The sequence below is a fragment of the Myxine glutinosa genome, chromosome 11 (assembly GCF_964187855.1).
Source record: "Myxine glutinosa chromosome 11, kmMyxGlut1.1, whole genome shotgun sequence".
NCBI classification, from domain to species: Eukaryota; Metazoa; Chordata; class Myxini; order Myxiniformes; family Myxinidae; genus Myxine; species Myxine glutinosa.
Window position 1 is genome coordinate 33,211,700 of NC_136271.1, and position 22,783 is coordinate 33,234,482.

At 44.6% G+C, this 22,783-nt stretch overlaps 1 protein-coding gene across 9 annotated transcripts in view; it reads right to left on the minus strand.

Annotated features, from left to right (window-relative positions):
* Positions 1–22,561, minus strand: part of NAPEPLD (N-acyl phosphatidylethanolamine phospholipase D) — a 64,598-nt gene extending 42,037 nt beyond the window's left edge. The window contains exons 1-6 of one of the 9 annotated variants that reach the window (XM_068130472.2): positions 22,326–22,561; positions 22,088–22,218; positions 15,076–15,292; positions 4,115–4,449; positions 3,374–3,685; positions 2,797–2,911 (exon numbers count right to left, since the gene is read on the minus strand). In XM_068130472.2, the coding sequence (XP_067986573.2) occupies positions 2,797–2,911; positions 3,374–3,685; positions 4,115–4,449; positions 15,076–15,273 (960 nt within the window). In that variant the 5' untranslated portion in view covers positions 15,274–15,292; positions 22,088–22,218; positions 22,326–22,561. Of the gene's footprint in view, positions 1–2,796; positions 2,912–3,373; positions 3,686–4,114; positions 4,450–15,075; positions 15,488–22,065; positions 22,219–22,325 lie in introns of those variants that run through there. The other 8 variants (XM_078786542.1, XM_078786543.1, XM_078786547.1 and 5 more) reach the window with 8 other exon arrangements.
* Between the last annotated feature and the right edge of the window lie 222 nt (positions 22,562–22,783).

The following is a 22,783-nucleotide window of genomic DNA, read 5'->3' on the forward strand; positions in this document are numbered from 1 at the left end:
TACTTCACCCGCCGAGCTCTCCTCGCACCTTTCACCCTTATGTCGCAGACAACCAAGTGGTGCTGTGAAACAGCCTCCTCCCCCGGGATCACCTTTGTGTCCCGGAGGTGCCCCCTATCTCGCCTACGCACCATCAGGTCGGCAACGGTTGTCGTCGACCCACCTGACGTGTATCTAACAAGCTTATTATCCTCTTTTTGGAACTGAGTATTACAAATCAACAAATCAGCTCCATCAGCAAACTCCAAAATCCTTTCACCTTCTCCATTTCTCACACCATATCAGTGACCCCCATGAACTCCCTCAAAACCGTCCATACTCCTTCCCACATGTCCATTTAGGTCTCCTCCTACCACAACAACTTCCTCATATTTCACATTTTCCATCAGCTTCTCTATTGCACACCAGAACTTGTCCTTGTCTTCATCGCTCCGACTAACCTGCGGAGCATATCCCGAGATGACGTTCACCAAGAGCTTTCCAATCATCATTTTCACCATCATCAACCTATCACTCACTCTAGTCACACTCACCACACTGTCTACATTGATCTACAGAGAGAGAGAGATCATTCTACAGAGAGATCTACAGAGAGATGTGGTCAGAGAGACCACATGTCTACAGAGAGATCATTGATGAAGATTAGGAATTGGATAGGGCCTAGAACACTGCCTTGGGACACTCCAGCCTTGACAGGGGGAGGAGAATAAAGGGTTCTGTTGAGAGCCACACGTTGGCTACGAGGGTGGAGGAAGTCAGTAATCCGAGAGTGGAGTTGGCCTTGGATGCCATAGGCAGACAGATTGGAGAGCAGGGTGGGACTCCAGACTGTATTGAAAGCTGGAGATATGCTCAGAGAGATGGCCTTGATCTCACATCTGACATTGAGGGTCTCCATGCATTGTTGGGAGAATAAAAGCAGTGTCGCCAAGGTGGAGTGAGCTGGTCTGAATCTGAATTGATGATCTCAGATGAGGCTGTTGGAGAAAATAAATGATTTCATATAAACTACCATGATGGATTCCATGACCTCGCTCATGATTAGAAGTAAGCCAATTGGTCTGTAGTTATGGGGATCAGTTTTTGCACCTTTTTATGTAGTGATATTGTACCTTTTTATGATTTTGCAATGTAGTGATATTGGCTGACTTCCAAGCAGATGGAAGATGAAAATGTGGAGACGTAATGTAAGAATGAATGCACACAGAAGTGGCACGAGAGACCCAGATAAAATTACTGGTTGTCCACTACTCACTTGTCACTTTACTTATGGATACTGTAACAATGCGGGCTTCTGTGTTTAGGGTGTCGAGAAGATCATTGGCTGAGGGCGTGGCCGTGCCGCTGATGGGATGCCCTCTGCTGGTTAGGGCAGGAATTTGGAATTGGTCATGGTGCTGGCAATAGCTCGCCTACTCTTCACGATGGACACCATGGGATCTTTAACCTCCACCAACTAATGCTGGCAGATGGGCGACCCATTTAATGTCCATCTGAGGATGGCACACACATTGATAAATCACCCTGCCTCAATAGCACCTGGATGACAGCTTGTAGCTTGGTCGGGATTCAAGCCCAGGCAAGTGTGCGTACCTCAAGGCCATCTGGTCAACCCAATGTCCTCTGTGTCATTGGAATCTGGCTTCAGGAAACTGCCTCAGGGTCTGCTTCCTACTCACTGTAGGCAGGTTGGTCGCACTGCAGTTTTTGTTCATCAGCTCTATTTGGTTTTACTCCTCCTTGTCCTCTCATCTCCTCGCCCCACCCCCCACTCTTCCCTAGGATGCATGTGTTCTGCCAGAAAACCTTTCCTTGTTACTGAATCACAACGTGCCCCGTCCATCAAATGGATGGTAACTTGGGGACACAGCTGCTCACATTAGTTGCTGGACGTTAAACATCCCAAAGTTTTTCCAAAGAATAAGGAAGTTATCACCGGGACCCAGAACAAATTACAAATTCCTGCCCAAGTCAGCTCCATTTGTACATTAGACCTGTCTAGCGGGTTCAGGAAAAACTTGGGCCAAACGTTCCCCTCATCTAATCCCACAAAAATGTGTGATTAATTGGGTTTGCTAAAGGACAAAACAGTAGTAGTAAGCTCGGACAGCTTGGGAATCATAAAAAAGAGCAAATACCTCTTAGATAATATTGTGCAGACAGATATCTTAAGACTTAGAGGTTTTGATCTGTCTTTAAAGGAAAGGCTTTCTGCATATAATCCAAACTTAGGGTGCTGTCACCACTATGTAAAGCCACGGTCCCATAGAGCCTGCGTTGGTATACGATGGGCTCCGATGGCCCAAACAGACGATGGCCCACGATCACTCTGAACAAGTCGGCATGAACTGATGATGATGAAGTGATGGCTGATGGCTGGGGTTTATATACCCCCAAAGTAGCTACCCCTAAAGTAGCTACGAGGACACACGAGGACGCAGGATCATCCTTGTCATACGTTGTCGTACAGGATTGTCGTACGACGTCATACGTCGTACGACGGTCGTACGATGGTTTACGATTGGAGGATCGTGGACCATCGTAGACCATCTTTTGAACATTTCAAAAGATGATTTTCCAACCTACGATGGCCACAAAATCGTACGTCGACGCAGGATGGGCTCCACGATGCTCCACGATCCTACCATCGTATACCAACGCAGGCTCTATGGGACCATGGCTTAATAGGTTGACGCCTCCTGTACCGGTATATAACCCAACACCCAATAGGGAAGAGTTTATAGCACTAGAAGATCACGACTTTCATAAGATGCATGCAGCACCATGGGAGCCCACCTCATCTGACAATGGAAAGGTTCCCCAATGAATTCCCAGTGAGTGTCTGGCCAACACATCCTGGTGGACATGAACTGCTTCTTCTGGGTTCACATGTTGGAATTTCAAGAACCATCTGCAGCGAAGGGGATAAAGGGTGAGAGAAGCACTTTTAACACTTACATAGACATGCCAGTGGGAAAGGAAGAAAATGTAACAGAAAATAATTTAAATGTCCCACAAAGGCGGAAATAAAATAACAAATATTTCATGTGAAAGTGAAAAACAAACATTGTCATTCAATTTGCACACCTTGTTTAGTATGATCTTTGTGCCATCAGGAAGAATATTAAAGGGAAATAACTAATGTAAAGATAAGAAGTGGAAATCTACCAATTGGTCTTTCTGGCTTTAATTTGAAGACTGGGACACGTGTTAGAACGTATGTTTGATATTGTCATGAAATGGATTAATAGAACCTCTGCATCAGTGCTCTATACATCAATGAAAAACATCTGAAACTTCTTACAGGAAGTGTTTCTGCTGCAGGCCATAAAAGGGTGGACAAACATTTAGATGACACGGTGGTCAAGATTACCGTGGGGCATAGGCTCCAATTGGGATCAAGGCGATATCAAAGGGGCCATACCGATGGCCAATTTGCTGAAAGCCCGAGCAGTACCCGGTGTCTCCGGCAAAAAAGACCCTGTGCTTAGGACCCAGGAGGCACCAGCTTGCCCACAAGGTGCGGTTTTCATCGGAGATAGTCCTCCTGGACCAGTGTTGGCAAGGTGTAGCGGCCAAAGACACTGAAGTTCCAGGTAACAATTCCTCTTGCCACCAATCAAGTTCGGTCACCGTCTTGCAGCCAGAGGCTCGCATCCAGGAAGCCAACCCCAATGGCACGAACCTTCATACAAACACAAGGGGGCACAATGACTCAACAAGTCGTCAAATTTACTTTTTGTCAAAGCTTGAAGCAAAGTAGTGCATCATTAGCAATGGCCAAATAAGCAAGTGCACTACTGCAGCAACACAACTCGCAGGGGTACACAAGTCCATTTCCGCAGACAAGTTTTTCCACAACAATCAACACGCTTTTCACAAAGTTTTAGCAATGAGACAAGTGCCAAATCGCTTGTTGATCATGTTTCATTAACATTTCTTTGTGGAAGAGGGTGGGGGATAGGGAGGAGAGAGTGCATTGAAGAGGGGGTTCTATATAATGTAAACAAATCCATTTTTGTTGTAAAATTATCAAACGCCAATTTTTACAATATAAATTGTGGTGAGGATCATCAGTTTTAGTTTTAGTGTCCGAGGCACCACAAATACACACCAATGCAACGCATCTCCAAAGCGCTGGTTGAGATTAATAACCGTGTTGTAATCCAGGTGGTCGTAATGGTTGTGACTTATAACCACAGCACGCACATTCTCTGGAAGCTGATCCACATCGCAAGGTGCATCACGGTAACGGGAAGGACCAAACCACAGTGATGGAGATGCCCGTTTGCTGAACATAGGGTCAGTGAGGATCATGGTACCATCCAGCTCAACTAGTGTCGATGCATGACCTAGCCAAGTCACCCGCAAGTTACCATCAAGGACAGACGTATCACAAGAGCTTTGCATAAAGTAGGGCGTCCGAATGGGCAATGTGCGGTCCAATTCCTGATGGAGGTAATATGGCAAGAGGAACAGGGCAAATTCAACATAATGTTCTGTGAGAATTGGATTTTCCTTCATACTTGTATAGATTTATCATTCACTCGGAAATTTTGACTTCATGCTCATTAGTCTGGGCCCCATTTCCTTATTTGAGGGGTTTGCACAACCCAGAAATTTTCAATATTACCATGTCTTAGGTACATATCAGTAGGTAATCCCAAGGGTGGATGTAGAAGCGGTCACATACTTTATAATTCAACATTACATACATATGCCCCATAGACCATACAATTGCTCAAGAAATACGTGTTTATTTGTAAAAAAAACTGAGAGAGACTTGACTCTATAACAAGCCATCGGTAACCTTTTTAATGATTCCTAGAAATTGTTTCTACAAAATAACCATAAATCAGTTGGTAGACATTAAAACTGCACTTAAAGTTAGATAAATGGCAGGTCCAAAAGCCAACAATCTAGACAGAATTGAGAACACGATGCCCGCCCTGCATTTACGCGACATCACAGATATAACTCGGTAGAGCGCATAACTCCGCTTGGCTGAACAGTTTATATTTTGTATCCCACCAATAGGCCGGATCTGGATTCGGACCTGAACCAAAATCAAATCGGCTTGTTCTTGTCACCTAACCAACTCTTCCACCAACTTCAGTTATAACTCGTCCATAACTTTTTAAAATATCATGTTATATATCGCTTTTCGCACAATCTCTCAATAGTGAAGAATCACTTGAAAATTAAATAATTCGCATATCCGAATCCATATTTAGATCTTCACCAAAATCGAATCGATAAGTCCTTGTCACACGCAACCTGTCCACCAAGTTTCGTCCAAATCCATCCATAACTTTTTGAGATATCCTGCTATATGTCGGTTTTGGCCCCATCTCCCAATAGTGAAGAATCACTTTAAAAATTCTAGTTTCCCGATCCGAATCCGGATCTTCACCAAAATCGAATCATTCCGCCCTTGTCACATACTCGAGCACTCTGCCAAATTTCGTCCGAATCCGTCCACAACTTTTTGAGATATCTTGTTCACAGACAGACAAACAGACAGGGGTGAAAACATAACCTCCATCCACCTTCGGTGGCGGAGGTAAAAAGAACACAAATAACATGCAGGAAATTCATACTTATCCAAGAAGTAATTTGCAATTGGTCACTGACTGACACCAATAGTAATTTTTATTACGGACACTCGGCATCAAAAAGCTATATATAATGAACAAACAGTTTCGAATGGAGCACCTTTGCCACCATTAGAGCATTTAAATTGCATCAGATGTGGAAATAAATGTGAATTGTTGCTCCCAGGTTGCCGGCTCAATGACAGAAGACGCCATTTACATTTTTGCCATCTCCATCCCTACCGGGCATGGGCAACTGGCTGGTTTCACAAATACATACATGGTTTCACAGCGGTCAGAAATCAAACATGACATACACATGTGCGCATTTCTTCACAAAACCTTACACGTACCCTCATATAAAGTTCAAATACCATCTTTACGTACCATACAATACGTATGTCCCACAAAATTGTGGTGATTTTCCTCAAACTCAAGGAAGCATACATCTGATAGACACACAAATCCTGAAATACATGTAATGAGTACCAAACGAAGAAACACACAATGTCGACTCATTGTCATCAGTATCAGAAGAATCGTAAGTGTCTAATTCCCTGTTACAACACGATAGGGATTCACAATCACAGTCAGATGAGGACAACGAGCCTTCCCATTTGTACTTGTATCGCATAGTCTGGCATGCAGTTTTGCAGACACTTGTGAACACAAGAATAGCCTCTGCAGGTGGTCGTTGTTATGATATATATTTGATCAATATCTTCGAAAATTGTATGGATTGAAATATATCGGTATTTTTGGCAGTTACAGTTATAAGAAACATTTCTTCAAGGCCCGGAAGTATACAGTACATGGGACACATTACTGTAATATCAGTATCTGTACTCCAAACTAGAATACGTTTCACATGAAGTGAATAGGTGGCATGCCTTATAGTTTATATGTAAGAACATTCTAGAATCTGCCTCATGGTCGGACTCAAGTGCAGGGACTGGGACTTCTTCATGATGTCCAGCTGCGACAAGTGCTGCTCATCGGTGGTGAAGAAAGCCTCCAGCAAGATAAACAGAACATCCATCAGGAAGTTTATTCATATACTGTTCAGTCCAGTCACAAAAAATAACTTGCAATTCCAATCTTATTTCTGACATCGGAGAGCATCTTGATTTGTTGCCTCGGTAAAGGCATGCTTGCTGTAGTATTTGGAATTTCCTGCGTTAATGGGACACTTCGTCCTGTTCATTCTCCTGCTTTGATGGAGTCTTTATTTGAATAGTTGTCCCCAATAATTCTGCCCAACTTTCACAAAAGGAAGCAAGTGACATACCTGAGAAAAATTAGTTAATTAGCGCATCACCTCAAGGAAGCAAGTGGCATCCACTGGCACACAATTTTTTTACTGCGTAGCCCGTAGGGCAATGCCGTTTAGAACAGTGTTTGTCTGTCCGTATGTAAATCCCCACAAACGTACACCAATCAGAGCTGAGAATCTGGTCACATGACCAGATTGTAGTGTCTTTCCTGGAATAAGTCAGCTTTGCTTAAGCAAAGATGGGGAAGTTTCTAATCAACCAGATCTTGAGGATGTCAATGTTGTGATACCCAAATCATACAGATTTGGCTTCTCTTTATTTGCAATTTTTATCGGTTTTTCTCAGAAAGCAGTCTCTCTCCATCAAGAAACATCCATTGGATGCGCAGAAGTTCAGTGCTCTGGAGTCTAGAGCAATGCTTCACAACCGGTGTGCCATGAAAAAGTCCCAAATATGCCGTAGTGCTTTCGTAAATAGAGGAAACTAAAGAACATCAGCGTGTTTTATTAATTTAAAGCTACTGTTGTATTCTAAATTTCATGAGGATTTTTGGCTGCAGTTGGAAAAAGAGCGTCCAACCAACTCTGATCGTGCCATTGATGTATTGCTACCGCTTTCAACAACATACCGTTGTGAAGTGAGCTTCTCAACATTGACATTTATCTGAATAACAAGAGGTCATGCCTAAAGAGCCTGGATCAGGAACTTCGTGTATCTCTTTCCAGAATAGGGCCAAACATTAAGCACCTCTTTCTTAAGACAGGTTCACGTTTATCACTAGGTGCCAAATGAAAGTTCGTTCCTTCAATTTCTCACTCGATTGCTTCTGGGAACAATTTCAAATAAATGACTTGACTGCCCTGTAATCATTAATGATGTACTTGAGGGATGTGTTTTGATAAAGGATAAAGTTTATCATCTTATCTCCTTGATAGGCTGAATGGTAATGAGGATTTTATTTTTATTTCAAAATAAAACTTCACAGAATGCTTGCCTGGGGCCTGGTGTTGGCTTAGTGGTTAGGGTGCTGGCTCGGGATCTTACGATCCTGGGTTCGAATCCCGGTCGATCGCTGAATTAACGTCAGGGGGGTTGACTCAGCCTGTCATCCTTCCGAGGTCGGCAAATTGAGTACCAGTTCACTGGTAATTCCCTATGTGACGCAAGAGGCGACTAACAGGGTTGGCGGCAGGAAGGGCATCCGGCCATAAAACATTGCTTCAAAAAGGGGACCACGGTGCCCGAAAAAGGCAAACCCCTGCTCTGTGGAGAAAAATGGCCTCTAAAGGTGGGGTTTTTTTTTTTCAATAAAACTTCAAATATTTTTACATCATTGTTCGAAATTCTGACCCTCGGAAGAGGGTCAGAGAGCGGTATTCAGGATTGCAAAGCAGATAGTGAAAGAGAGGTGTGATGTGATGGGGTTGAGCTGCTTGAAGGATGAAGTGGGACAAATCGTTGTCGACCCAGATGGAATTGAAGGAAGATGGAAAAGATATATGGAAATGCTGTTGACTACAGAGAATGAATGGGATGGCAACATAGAGAGTAACCCAGTTTTAGGACCAGCAGAGAAGATAACTGAGAAGGAAGTTGAGGAAGCGATAAAAGCAATGAAGGGTAGAAAAGCGGGAGGGCCGACGGGAGTTGTGGGAGATATGTTGAAGGCAGCAGGAAGTTGGGGTGTGAAGAGAATGACAGAGATCTGTAAGCTGGTGGTGAAAGAAGGCCGCATTCCAGTGTATTAGGAACTGAGTACCCTCGTCCCTCTATACAAGGGGAAAGGTGACCCTCTGGAGTGTGGCTCGTACCGAGCGATAAAGTTATTGGAGCATGGAATGAAGGTATTGAAAAGGGTGTTGGAGAGGAGGATAAGGAAGAAAGTGAAGATCGACGAAATGCAGTTTGGATTTATGCCAGGAAGAGGAACGACAGCCGCGCTTTTCATTGTGAGGCAGTTTTTTTTTTTGTTTTTTTGTTTTTTTGTATACAAGATCGAGGCTCGTGAAAGAGCTAACATTAATCACACAAAAAGACAAACCGACACACAAAACACAAAAAACAAGGGGAGCGGCAGACAAGATGGGGAGAGAGGGGGAAGGACACAAAAGAGAGGGGGAAGAGGGGGAAGGACACAAACACAACATTTGAGAGCAGGGACATCGGGAGGACTTGGGGGGAGGTGGGAGAGGATTAAAACATATGAACACTGCAAGGACTCTGGGGTGAATTACCGGGGGTAGAAAAGATCAAGGTTTTCGATGGGGGACGATAAGAGATGGTGGTGAACAGCTGTTTTAAAGACCTGGAGGGAGGAGTGGGATTGAAGGGAGTGGGGGAGTTTGTTCCAGAGGCGGGAGAAAAGGGGAATGAAAGAGTGAAGGTGAGCAGAGAGCCCAGACTTTGGCAGTTTAACCATAAGAGGGTTGAAGGCAGATCTTGTGCGACCTGAAGGAATATTGGGGGGACAGAGCACAGAGAGAGCTGGGGGAGCAAGGCCGGAGAGGAGTCGGTAGAAGACAGAAAGACCACCAACCTGCCTGCGGTGAGTGAGTGAAAGGCCCTCGGCGTTGACTACATCGCAGGAGATTCCAATGATTCTGAAAGCTTTGGCCTCAACAGCGTGAAGCCGAGCAAGGTGTGAGGCAGGAGCACCAGCCCAGAGGGGGGAACAGTATTCCATTGAGCTGCAGATGAAAGCCTTGTATGTGGTGAGGAGCTCAGGTGTGCCAAGGAAGGACTTCGCACGACGGAGGATGCCCAGTCGGCGACTGGCTTTGGAGGCCAGCTTGGAAATGTGGTTTTCCCAAGAAAGATCATGGCAGATAGTGAGACCCAAAAGCTTGAGCGACAGAACTTCTTGGAGAGGATTGTTGAGAAAGTAGATGGGAGGGTTGTCCAGTCGGTCCTTTCGGAGAGACATTGTAAGAGTGTGAGATTTGTCAGGATTGAAAGACATGTTCCACTTGTTTGACCAGTCTGTGATTTTGTCCAGGTCTGCAGAGAGTGAGGAGGCTGCAGACTGCCGATCTGAGGGATGAGGAATGGAGCGACAGAGAGTAGAGTCGTCAGCAAAGAGATAGAGAGGATTTTCAAGAGAGTCAGAGAGATCATTGATGAAGACCAGAAAAAGCACAGGGCCCAGAACACTACCTTGGGGAACTCCAGCCTGAACAGGAAGAGGAGATGAGAGAAACCCATTCAGGGCCACACGTTGACTACGACCAGAGAGGAAGTCCGCCAGCCATGCGTGGAGATTTCCATGGATACCAAAGGAGGAGAGTTTGGAGAGCAGAGCAGGGTGCCAGACCGTATCGAAGGCACGTGAAATGTCAAGGGAGACAGCTCTAATTTCCTGTTTGGCGTTGAGGACCTCCATCCATTGTTGAGAAAGCAGAAGCAGCATGTCCAGAGTAGAGTGACCAGGTCTGAAACCAAATTGATGATCAGAGATCAAGCCATTGGAGAAGAGGAAAGATTTAATATCTGAAGCAATGATGGATTCCATGACTTTGCTGATAATTGGGAGAAGGCTGATTGGTCTGTAGTTGCTGGGATCTGTTTTTGCACCTTTTTTGTGCAAAGCGGTGATGTTGGCTGATTTCCAAGCAGATGGCAGATGACCTTGAGCAAAAGAGAGGGTGAAGAGAACAGAAAGAGGGAGTGAAAGAGCAGAAGAACATGATTTTAGGACCCGTGGGCTGATGCCGTCAGGACCAGTTGCAGAATCAGAGTCGAGGGTTGACAGAAACTTTTCCACCTTGTCAGGAGGAAAGGACACAGAGTCCAGGAGCAGCTGGGTACGACTGAGTACGGTGGGTACAGAGAGGGATGGGTTTGGGACACAAGATTTAGAGGCAAACACAGAGTTGAGGCATTCAGCTTTTTCACGTGCGGAGTCAGCCGTTAAGCCGTTTGAGGTGAGGGAGGGGATGGAGGGGGAACAAACACCAGAAACAGATTTGACCAGACGCCACCAGGATTTGGAAGAGGGAGACAGATAAGAGAGTTCGGTCTTGAGAATGGTGAGATATTGTTTCCTGGCTCTCCTGAGGGTGGACACACACTTGTTTCGGGCTTTGTGAAAGGAAATGAGATTTCCTTCCATTGGATTTGTTTTCCAGGAGACGAAAGCAAGTTGTTTCAGGGCAACAGCCTCACCACAAGATTCCGTGTACCATGGACGGGAGGAAGGGTATGACAACTGAAGACGAGATGGTATAAATCTGTGCATGAGAGAGAGCAATTTACTTTGAAAGAATTCCCAGGATGAGTTGATGTCAGAGGCGGTAGAGATGGGAGACCAGTCCAGATGATTGATGGCTGCTTGAAGACCGTGCCAGTTGGCCTGAGTGAAATGCCAGACTCGTCGACGCTGAGGAGGCTCTCTGAGAATGGTCAGAGAGATGTCCACTTTGACAAGCACATGATCAGATGAGCCGATTGGAGCAGAAGAAGAGCAGCAGACATTTTCAGGGAAGTTTGTCATAACCAAATCCAGAAGAGAAGATGCTCCGTTGACTGAGATCCGGGTCGGGAAATTGACAGATTGTGTCAGTCCCAGTGAGTCGCAGAAGTCCTTTGCTGAAGAGCCATGGCTGGTGAGAGAGGTACCCACACCCAGCCAACTGGAATGGTGACAATTGAAATCACCACATATGAGGAAGAGAGAGTTGGGATGGGTAGATAGAAGTTGGTCCATATTATCAGACAGTGAGATGTAGATGGAGTCATCGCTGATTGGTGGACGGTACAACACACATATGAACAAAAGGTGGGAGCGAAGGGGAAGCCGTAGCCAAAGGTATTCCTGGGGGTGAGGTGGAGAGAGGGCAGTGGAGGGCGAGTGAGGAAGAGAGTTTTTTATAAAGATAGCATCCCCACCTCCAGGACGAGGCTCAGGTCTATCATACCGGAGGAGGGAGTAACCTGGGAGAGATACCAAGGCATCAGAGACATCATGAAGGAGGAAAGTTTCTGTTAAGCAGATCACATCTGGTTTGTCAGAAGCAACCTGTATGGAGAGGTCAGTCAAGTTTGAGCGAAGGCCCCGGATGTTTGAGGTCCATACCGTTAATGAAGAGGAAGGGGGAGCATCGGGTCCAGAACAGGGGGAGGGTGGGGTAGGGTAAGATGTGGAAGAGGAGGAAGAGGTAGGGAGAGCTGTTGAAGGTGTGTCAGAGATTTCAGAATAGCTTGGAGAAAGGGAAGAATGGGGCGGACAAAAGGTTTGATGGAGATTGGGTGAGGCACAGTGAGGTGTTATTTGAGGAGGGGGAAGAGCAAGGCAGAAGGTTTGGGGAGATGAAGGTGAAAGTTGGAAGGAGGAAGAAGCAGGGAGGATGCTTTGAGGAGGAGGGGTGAGAGGGGAGTCTAGGAGGGGAGGAGCGAGGGAGAGTCTCGGAGGGGAGGGGTGTGGGAGGAGTTTAGGAGGGAGGGGAGGGAAGGGGCAAGGGGGGAGATTTGAAAGGGATGGGTGATGGGGAGGATTTGGAGGGGAGGGGTGAGATTGGATTTTGAAAAGTGTATGATTCATGGGAAACGAACATTTTTTGCAAAATGAGTTTGAGACCTTCGAGTCAAAAATACGTTTGAGGACACTGGAGGAGGGATGGAGTTCTGGATAGTTTAGGGAATGTAGAAAGGAGGAACTGTAAGAGATGGTATTATATATATTTTTTGGAATGAATAGATTTGGTGAGCAAGACGAAAGCATCCTTTTGTAGGAAAAGAAGAAAAGGGTGTTATAATATATGAGAGAAAATAGTTGTTCAGGGGAGAGATTATACATTTCTAACCGCGTGATCGCGAACGAAGAACGAACGAACAAAAAGAACAACAAATAAACGAATAAGACCTGGGAAGGAAATATTTATTGGGGGTTTTTTTTTTTTTTTTTTTGTGAGTACAGATATTAAACAAGGAGGTACGGGGTGAACGACTGGTACGAAACAGAGAACGAAAATAATTTCAGCGCATTCGACGAATCGCTGAGAGAAAAACAAACCACAAGGTCGGAGACGGTACGGTAGTCTAAGCCTACGAGTACTAGGCCGCAGAATACTCGATACCATTAACCGACGATTGTGTATACATGTACGAAAAATTAGCACCGAAAATTTTCCAAAAGATACGCTATAGGTACACACACCGAAAGATAGATACAGTCTCGACAAAAACACGATTGTGATAGATCACTTAGCTTCGAAAGCGTGAGCGCATGGAGCAGCTTCGAAAAGACGTGACCTCGCCGTGATCTCAAACTGGACATGAGTTGCAGGTTGCAGGAGTTGCAGGAGAAGTACATGGAGAAGAGGAAGAAGTTGTTTATTGGGTTTGTTGATCTGGTGAAAGCATTCGATCGGGTTCCACGCAAAGTATTGACATGGGCATTGAGGAAGTTAGGAGTGGAGGAATGGTTGATCAGAGTAGTGATGGCAATGTACAAAAGAGCGCGCACAGCTGTAAGGACGAAGGACGGGAACAGTGGTGAGTTTGAGGTGTAGGTGGGAGTGCATCAGGGGTCGGTACTAAGTCCACTACTATTTGTAGCTGTGATGGAGGTGCTGGCTCAGAACGTAAAGGAGGGTTTACCGTGGGAGTTGTTGTATGCAGATGATCTGGTGTTGATTGCCGAAAGTATGGATGGACTGAAGGAAAAGATGAACACGTGGAAGGAATGTATGGAGATAAAAGGTCTGAAGGTGAATATCGGAAAGACGAAGGTGATGGCAAGTGGTAAAGCATGTGGTGAGGTGGAAAGAACTGGGAAGTGGCCCTGTGCTGTGTGTAGGAAGGGTGTCGGAGTGAACTCCATTCAGTGTACAATGTGCGCTGAGTGGGTTCATCAAAAATGTAGTGGTCTGAGAGGGTCATTAACCAGTGTGGCAGCTACATTCAAATGTAAGGTGTGCACAGAGGGAGCTGCAGATGGAGGAAATGTTGAGTTGGATCTTGGAGACGGTGTGAAGCTGGAAGGTGTGAAAACATTTTGCTACCTCGGAGACATGCTGAATGGAGAAGGTGGATCAGACTCGGCAACGGTTGCTCGAGTGAGATGTGCATGGAAGAAGTTTCGGGAATTGAGTGGCGTGCTGATGATGAGGGGAGTGTCGTTGAAGCTGAAGGGAAAGGTGTATGCTGCATGTGTGAGAAGTGTTATGATTTATGGGAGCGAGACATGGGTAATGAACGTAGAGCAGCAACGAAGGTTGGAAAGGGTGGAAATGCGAATGGTTCGACGGATGTGCGGAGTATCGTTGAGAGAGAGGAAGACAAATGATGAATTGCGAAAGATGATGGGAATAGAGCCTGTGATTGATGCTGTGAAGAGGAACAGGTTGAGATGGTTTGGTCATGTGTTGAGGAAGGATGAAAGTGACTGGTTGAGAAGAGTGATGGAAATGAATGTAGAAGGAAGTAGAAGACGGGGAAGACCGAGAAAGACTTGGCTAAAGATGGTGGAAGAAGAAATGCGGGCAAGGGGGTTAACAAGGAGAGATGCAGAAAATAGGGCAAAATGGAGAAGATTGTCATGGGGACCGCAAGGCTAACCCCCGCTCTAGCAGGGAAAATGGCCTTTAAAATGCATGTTGTTGTTGTTTTGTTGTATTGTTCGAAATCTTTCGGAAACCACTTGAAATGTCTGAATTCTATTAAATGCACTATGTTCGTTATAATTTGCTCATCTCGGTGGAAAAAGGTGATTTTTACTCTCCCTTCCAATTACTACTGGTTGATAAAATGTAATACACATTTAAATGGTAAAAATTGCTTTTGTGAGCCGTGAGGATCGAGCAAACCCGAAAACGTGCTGCAAAATAATAATAATTTAAAAAAAGGTTGAGAAGCACTGCTCGAGATGCCCAATTGATTGAAAACAAGAGAAAAACCAACTTTTATTACAACAATTGAGCGCAACCGTGCATTTTGTGCTTTTTACTGCAAATGCTTAACCAAACAGGCCAAAACTGAGGGTGTAACAGATTAGTCTTCTTAACCTGTAATACCAACGCTGGCAAAGGTGTGTGGCAGATGTCCCCTGCAGAGCAACAAGAGCCAAGCAAGAAGTAGGGCTCGTATAAAACCAAAATTGGAAAGTTTGTACCAAAATGGAGCAAATTAAGTACCATATTAAATTCAATCAATTGTCTATAAGCTGTGGGTTCATCTTTCCAAAGTCGTTAGGGAAAAACAAAATTGTTTACCTCCTTATGAGGAATTCTATTATGGTTCCTTTCCATCAGCTTCCATTGCAATAAGTTGAAGAGCGATGGTTGCTTCCAGGTTGGCCAGGGATTAACAAACCGTCCATCACTTTTACGCTCTGAAATGGTCATCATCATCTTTGGTGCATGAACAACGGTCGAACAAGTAGCATCTTCCTTAGGGTGAGAGTCTTCCATTCTCCTCAGTAGTTGGTGCCTTGAGACACCAGCATGATAATAGATCATTAACCAGGAGTGATAACTAAAATCATGTGATCTACTCATCAACACAAAGATTGGAGAAACAACATACAGAATATTGATCATCACATACAATACCCATTTTCAAACTAGGGTCTGAACAAATGCTAGGTTGATACATGGTAAAAGAGAGGTGCGGATGGGGGGGGGGGGGGGGGGGTGGGGTGCATAATCAGTCTTTATATGGTATTTTTCTTCTGAGTTGCAACCAATTGGCGTGGCCACTGATCACGATGATGGGCTCAGCGGAAGGACATGAGACAGGGCCCAAACAGGCCCATCCATGGACATCTGGCACACAGAAGGAAGGTGGACCATGCGTGATCTGAAAAAAAGCTTCCTCCACCAATCACAGCAGACCATTGGTCGTGGCCTAATGGCCACAATGAGCACCGCGGGTAGTCCTATGCATTCCACGGGACTCAATATAAGCACATACTGTGCTGGTTCTGTGCATTGTGTTGATCTTTTTCCCTTTCGAGGTTCCTGGCTGCTTGCCTTCTACTTCGTGGTTCCTGCATGCTGTGCCGGGGTTCCTGCATGCACCTGCCTGTGTGGTCTGGTAAAATGTGCAGGGCGTCATGAGGATGGGCCGAATTGGGACTCGTATGATCTTCATGCATGGACAATGGCGTAGTGATAGGGAGGGGTGGGAGAAGGAGGTGAGGGGCGGACGGGGCAGCTGCCCCGAGCGCAAACGTGGATATGCCGCCAAATGATACCACCAACAAAACGTTTTCATGCTCCATTCTCTTGCATATCATTTACATTACAACAGACTCGTGAGAGCATGAGACATAACTTTCAGAACTACGTTTTACATTTTAAACTCTGTGCCACGTGTCAATGTGTCATGTCGATGTTTACAAACTCTTTCCGTCCAGTTTAACAATTTTCATAATTACTGATCACCTCACAGTAAATAAATCCTTATTTGTAATTATGGGGTTGCCAACTGTGTAAATCTATCTTGTCTAATTGTCTTGTGATTCTTCGAACACACTAAATTATTGATTCTGTAATACGGAAATCGCCCATAGGCCGCAGGGATGGAGGGATTATCATTTTTGGACAGTAATTTCGTAATTACGTGTCTATCAGATCCGGGTTTCATCTTTGTGTCTGTGGACTCGGATCGACACGCGGTGAGGTGCAGTGGTTCAGCGGATCTGGAAGAGTTTCGTCTTTGTACCTGTGGATCAATGAGGGTGGGGCAGATGGGGTTGAGGTGGTAGAGACAATGCAGACAAGGAGGTTGGAAGTGTTGTGTGTGCGGAGACCAGATGGAAAGGAGACAGGGCGAGTGGGTTGGTAGGAGGATGCGAGCTGTTGAACGCATGAGGGGGTGAAAGGAGTAATGGTGTGGAAATAATAGTAAAGGAAGAGATCAGCAAGCAGGTGGTCAGAGTGGAAAGGTGGGAGGGACAGATAGTTATGGCATAGGTGGTGATACAGAGGCAAATAATGTGTGTTATATGGGTATATGGGCCACAAACGGTAAGGACTGGGGCAGAAAAGCAGGAATTCAGAGATGCACTGGAGCGGATGATGGGAATGGTTGAGATGGAGGTGATGATGTGCATAGTGGGGGAGTTTAACGCACATGTCGGAGTAGCAGAGCCGGGTGAAGAGGAATGTGTTGGTCAATTTGGTTGGGGAACAAGGAATAGAGAGGGTCAAGAGCTGGTGGCAAGGAATGGGATAGCCATAGCTGGTTCATTCTTTCAAAAGCGGGAAAGCCACAAGGTTACCTATAGGAGTGGACAGCACAGAACAGAACTGGATTTGGTGGTGGTAAGGAAGCGACGGCTGTGGCTGTTTAAGGATTGCAAGGCAGTGGCGTGAGAAAATGTTACCACCCAGCACAAGCCTGTGGTGTTTGTGGTGAGGAAGAAGAAAAGGAGGGAGGTTAAGAGCAGTGGTCGGAAGGTTATTAGGTGTGGGAAATGTAGGGAAAACGTCACTGTTGAGGATGAGGGCAAGGTATGAGAAAGGAGAGGGTGAGGGCAAGGTATGAGCAACATAGCGAAGAAGCGGAAAAAGTACGGAGAGGCATTTATGGGAATTTCAGAAGTGTTGTGTGGAAGGACGTCAGGAAAGGGTGCATCGTCTAGGGATAGAAACCAGGTATGGTGGATGGAGGAAGCAGCGAAGGAACTGAAAAGAAGAATGTTTGGAAGAGAATAAAGAAGATCAAGGATAGAGGGAGGCAGCCAGATGTGGGGTTGCTACACCTACATGGGCAGAAGGAGAAGGCAGCAAGGAGAGCTATGGATAAGTCAAGGAATGATATGGAAGAGGAGATGTACAACAAGTTGGAAGAGGATTATGGGAGGAAGATGATCCATAAATTGGGTCGTGACAGTAATGGGGATAGCAAGGACATGAAGGAGGGCAGTGGAGGGAGGGTTGATTGGAGGCGGGAGGCTAGTGACAGAGAGGGCGCAATATTGAAGGTGTGGGAAGGATATTTGAAACAGCTGTTGAACCAGAAAGGAAGCAAAGGCAAGCTAGAGCTATCAAGTTATATGGAGGGGAAAGTGAAGTTGGTTAAGATCACAGAAGAGGAAGTGCAGACGACATTGAAGATGTGAAAAAGGGAAGGGTGCCAGGCAATGATGAGGTATGCACAGAGAAGATAATTGCAGTGGGAAAAGTCAGAGTCAGGTGGACAAAGAGGTTGTGAATGCATGTATGAGAGATGGGTCCCTGCCCTCCTGATGAGTGGAGGGCAGGGTTAATTGTGCAGACATGGAAGGGCAAGGGGATGTTCAAGATCCAGGAAGTACAGGGATATGAGTTAGTCATGTCATGAAGGTGCTGGAGAGGGTTCTGGATGGGAAGATAAGAAAGAATGTGGAGAACGAGATCGGAGAAGAGCAGCATGGGTTCGGAAACGGTAGGGGAAATGACAGCTATGGGATGTTCGTGCTGAGACAGCTGGTGGACAAGAGTTTGGAGGTGCAAAATGAAATGGCAATGGGATTTGGAGAAGGCCTACAACACTGTCTCAAGAGAGATGGTGATGGCGACACTGAGATGGATGGGAGTGCCAGAGGCAGAAGTGAGGTTGGTGGAAGAGATGTACAAGAGAACAAAGGGAAGAGTTTTGGTTGGTCCTGGGATGTCGGAGGAGCTCAATGTGAACATCGGTTTGAGGCAGGGAAGCGCGCTCAGCCCACTCCTGTTTATCATGGTGATGGAGCTGGTAAGCAGGAAGGTAAACATGAAAGGTATTCTGTGGAGAATATTGTATGTGGACGATCTAACGTTGTGGTGGAGAGTGGGTGGGAGATGCAGGATGTACTGGGGAGTGGAAGGAGACATTTGAGAAACATGGACTGAAAATGAGCCTGGAGAAGACAGGTGATGTGGGTTGGGCAGCAGAAGGAAGAAATGAATATCAGGTTAGAGGGGAAGGAGATCAGACAAGGAAATTGGTCTTAGTATCTGGGTGGAACAGTGACTGGGGATGGTAAAATTCATAGGCACAGGTGCAGAGGATTCAGGTGAGTGCAAATGCATGAAGGCCGATGGTGGGTGTAATGGCAGACAGAAAGATTTCTAGGAGATTGAAAGGGAAGGTTATGATGTCGTGTGTAACGCCGGCCTACCTTTACGGCCTTGAGATGTTGGCACTGACCGCGAAACAACAGAGGCCGCAGGTTTGGGAGAACAACTGGATCAGGAGGATTGCGGGAGCGAAGAGAGTGGATAGAAGGATAATGGATGAACTGAGGGGATCCATCCGAGGATAATTATAAGCTGTGATCTTTCGGTTACAAGTGACTTATTACATAAATATATGAATGAATGAATGATCGTTTTAAGGCCATTTTTCCCCGCTAGAGCGGGGGTTAGCCCTGCGGGCCCAATGACAGTCATGGTTCCCTGTTTGAGGCAATGTTTTTATGGCTGGATGCCCTTCCTGACGCCAACCCTTAGTCGCCTCATACGATGCGCATGGATATTCTATTCTATATAGTCGTACCTATTCTAAATCGGGGTACACACCGGGATCATTCATCCCAGCAAGCTGATACTCAATTTGCCGACCTCGGAAGGATGACAGGCTGAGTCAACCCCCCTGGCGTTAATTGAACGATCGACCGGGATTCGAACTCAGGATCGTCGGATCCCAAGCCGGCACCCTAACCGCTAAGCCAATATATAGGAGGAAAATAAAATTTCATCCAAGTAAAAGAAAATACTTACTTGCTTTCAAAATTTATTTTTCTATCTTATTACACATTGTTATATAACACGACTCAATTTTGTGACGTTGCAGATCTAATTTGCATATTAATTTATCGACTCAAAGCAACACATTAAATATCCTAGTTTTCATCACAACTTTTCAATGCATTGTTCAAATTTGTTCAGATTTGGAGTATGTATTTAAATTAGCTATATAGCATGAACTAACCAACATGTATAGAAGTACCATATTTAAAAATACTTTCAATATTTGGTAAAATTCTGAATTTATAAAAATTGTTATATTATAAAATCATACAAATTATAAAATTATGATTATAATTTTTTTTTTATTACATGGTAAAAATTACATGCCTTTATAAAAAAAATTCTAAAAAAAAAGTAAAATTCAGAAGTAAAAATACTTTACTTCAGAAAAAAAAAATTATAAATTTTTTTGGTACTGGATCTCATTATTAATAGTTTAGGTCGTTTAGGACATTTGATACACTGAAAGGATGAGCTGTGCCAAATTTGAAATACACTGCTCTTCTGCTGCAAAATTTATGATGAAAATTCCATAAGAATATAGATTCTGGGATAAAAGGGTTTAAAGTTCCGCTCACGATTTATGAGTGCGGAATCATATGCGCTTCCAAAATAAACGTTAATCATGATTTTTGCTTGTACACAATTTCCCCATAGGCAGTGCAAGCATTGTATTCATTGTTGTTGTGACCTGTGCACATGATTATAAACATCCCAGAGGCCGGTGTGGGATTGCTCCAATTACAGGTATCAACTTCAGATTGGGAGGGAATAAATTTGAACTTTATGCTCAAAATTGTGTAGAAATGGCAATGTACTGCACACCATTGCCATGGTAACCAAATAAATCAAAATGTACATACATGCTGAATATTCAAATTTTTAACACTTTAACATGTTTCTTTTCTGGTTTGTTTGTGTTGAATTGTAAGTCTGAATTAACTGATAATAATTAACTGAAGGTTAATTTTGTACTAAATTTGAAAATTTGATTTTTTTTTATTAATAATAAGTCACTTGTAATCTTGTTTTTTATCTTTCACGGGTAGTTTCCTTAATCCCTGCCCACGTGTACAAACAGGATACGCCATGACATATAGGGAGGGCAGGCAAGTGAGAGAAAAAAAGCAAAGAAGGCGCTGGCACTCGAGGGGACTTGACAGAAGGGTAAGCGTGGTGAGAGGCCTCAGCGAGTGTGTTGGACTGGCAGGGTGGCCTCTAGCCTGGGTTTGAATCCTGACCCACCACATTCAAACCGTCATCCCATTGTTTCAGTCGGGGTAATTCATTAATGTATGTGCCGTACCTCGGATGGACGTTAAACCGTGTATCCCGTCTTCCGGCATTAGTTGGTGGATGTTAAATGTAAAAGATCTGATCTAAAGTTCTGGAACAAACTCCCTCACTCTCTTCAATCCCACTCCACCCTCCAGGTCTTTAAAACAGCTGTTCACCACCATCTCTTATCTTCCCCCATCCAAAACCTTGATCTTTTCTACCCCCGCTAATTTCACCCCAAATCCTACACTTTTTTGAAATACCAACTTCTGTCCTGGAAGTCCTTGGTCTCCTTGTGTTTTATACCTCTCCCCCCCCCCCCCCTTCCCACGCCTCCTCCCCCCCTGGCCCTCTCCCTCCCGCGCTTCTCCCTGCTCTCAGGTGTTGTGTTTGTGTGCTTCCCCTCATCTCCCCATCTTGTCTTCCGCTCCCTCTTTTTGTATGTTTTGTTTGTCTGGTTGATTTGTTTGTGAAATAAATGTTAGCTCTTCCACGAGCCTCGATTCAGTATACAAAAAATAAATAAATAAAATACCAAGGTGTTCTTCGTAAAGAGTAGGGGAGCTCAGCTCTGCTGCTGAGCCCACTGTGGAAGCCTAGGGCTCTTTCATATGCCCCCCCCCCCCCCCACCCCCAATATAAATTACTGACTATGCCAGTGTCTGTGGGGTGCTAATATTGACTTTTGGCTCAGGGCGCCACAAACCCTAACTACACCACTGTATCGACCTCATCAAAATAACATGAAATTACACAAAATATTCACCTGAAAGGCTGAAGGAACTTGTTTCTACATTTGGTAGATTGAAAGAATGGAAAGTGAAATTCTAACTTTTACTGATCAACTTTGTTGCAGGAACACATTGTATGACATCACGTGATCCATATTACACATTATAATTAATGGGAATTTCTTATTGTACATATCCTGTGAAAAGTGTGGAATAATGAGTTGAGAAAGTACAATCAATCATTCAGTATCATGTTTTCCTTTTTCATGTAAAAATAAATCTGCATATTATAAATGCAGAAGTTTTATTCATACAATATGCATTTTCGGAAGTTAATGGGAGGGGGCGTGGGGGGTGAGAAGGGCTTGGTGGGGGGGGGGGGGGAGAAGGGGGGGGGGGGGTTAAAAATATATAATTAATGTGGAGAGGTAGGGGTTGTAAGATATAAATATAAGAATCAAAGGTGTTTTCTTACCAAGCAGCTAGCTAGCGCTTACCAAGCCAGCCGTTCCTTACCAACGACAACGTATTCGAATGGAGTGCTTCAGCCACTTGGCGAGCGCTCGACAAGAAACTTGGTAACCAAAACACACCCAGGTCTCGTGGGCTCTGGAGAGCAGGTGGGACTCTTGGGGGAAGACACGAAAGAAGACATCTTTGTGCGTGATGAAATATATAATATAAATAAACATATTATTATTAATCTCCCAAAATGAATGAACAAATAAACCGAACCTTGGCTCACATCCTTCCGAAAACGTCAATACTCTTCCTCATGTCCGCAACAGGACGTCCATCCTGGACTGGAGATAATGAAATGAAATAACATTGTTGTGTTGCCGTTGCCGTACTCATTCATCATTGCAATTTACGGAACCAGTACTTTAGGTTTTAAATGTATTTGGAATATTAATGATTTGTAGCGAGCGCACAGATACTGTAAATACAATGAAAATAACCGGAAGAGAGGAGGGGATTTTAGGCCGAGGACTCTGACGCCAACTACACCGCCATGATCAAACATTCCGCAGAAATGGAAAACTTGCATTTCAAAAAACAAAAAGTAGAGCATTAAAAAATTTCTTACAGAAATTCAGCATAGCAGAGGGTTGTCTTCCATATTTACTAAAATAATTAGTGTACTCCTTTCACAAATTGATTTGGTTCACTTTCAGGGCCGTCTATACGTATTA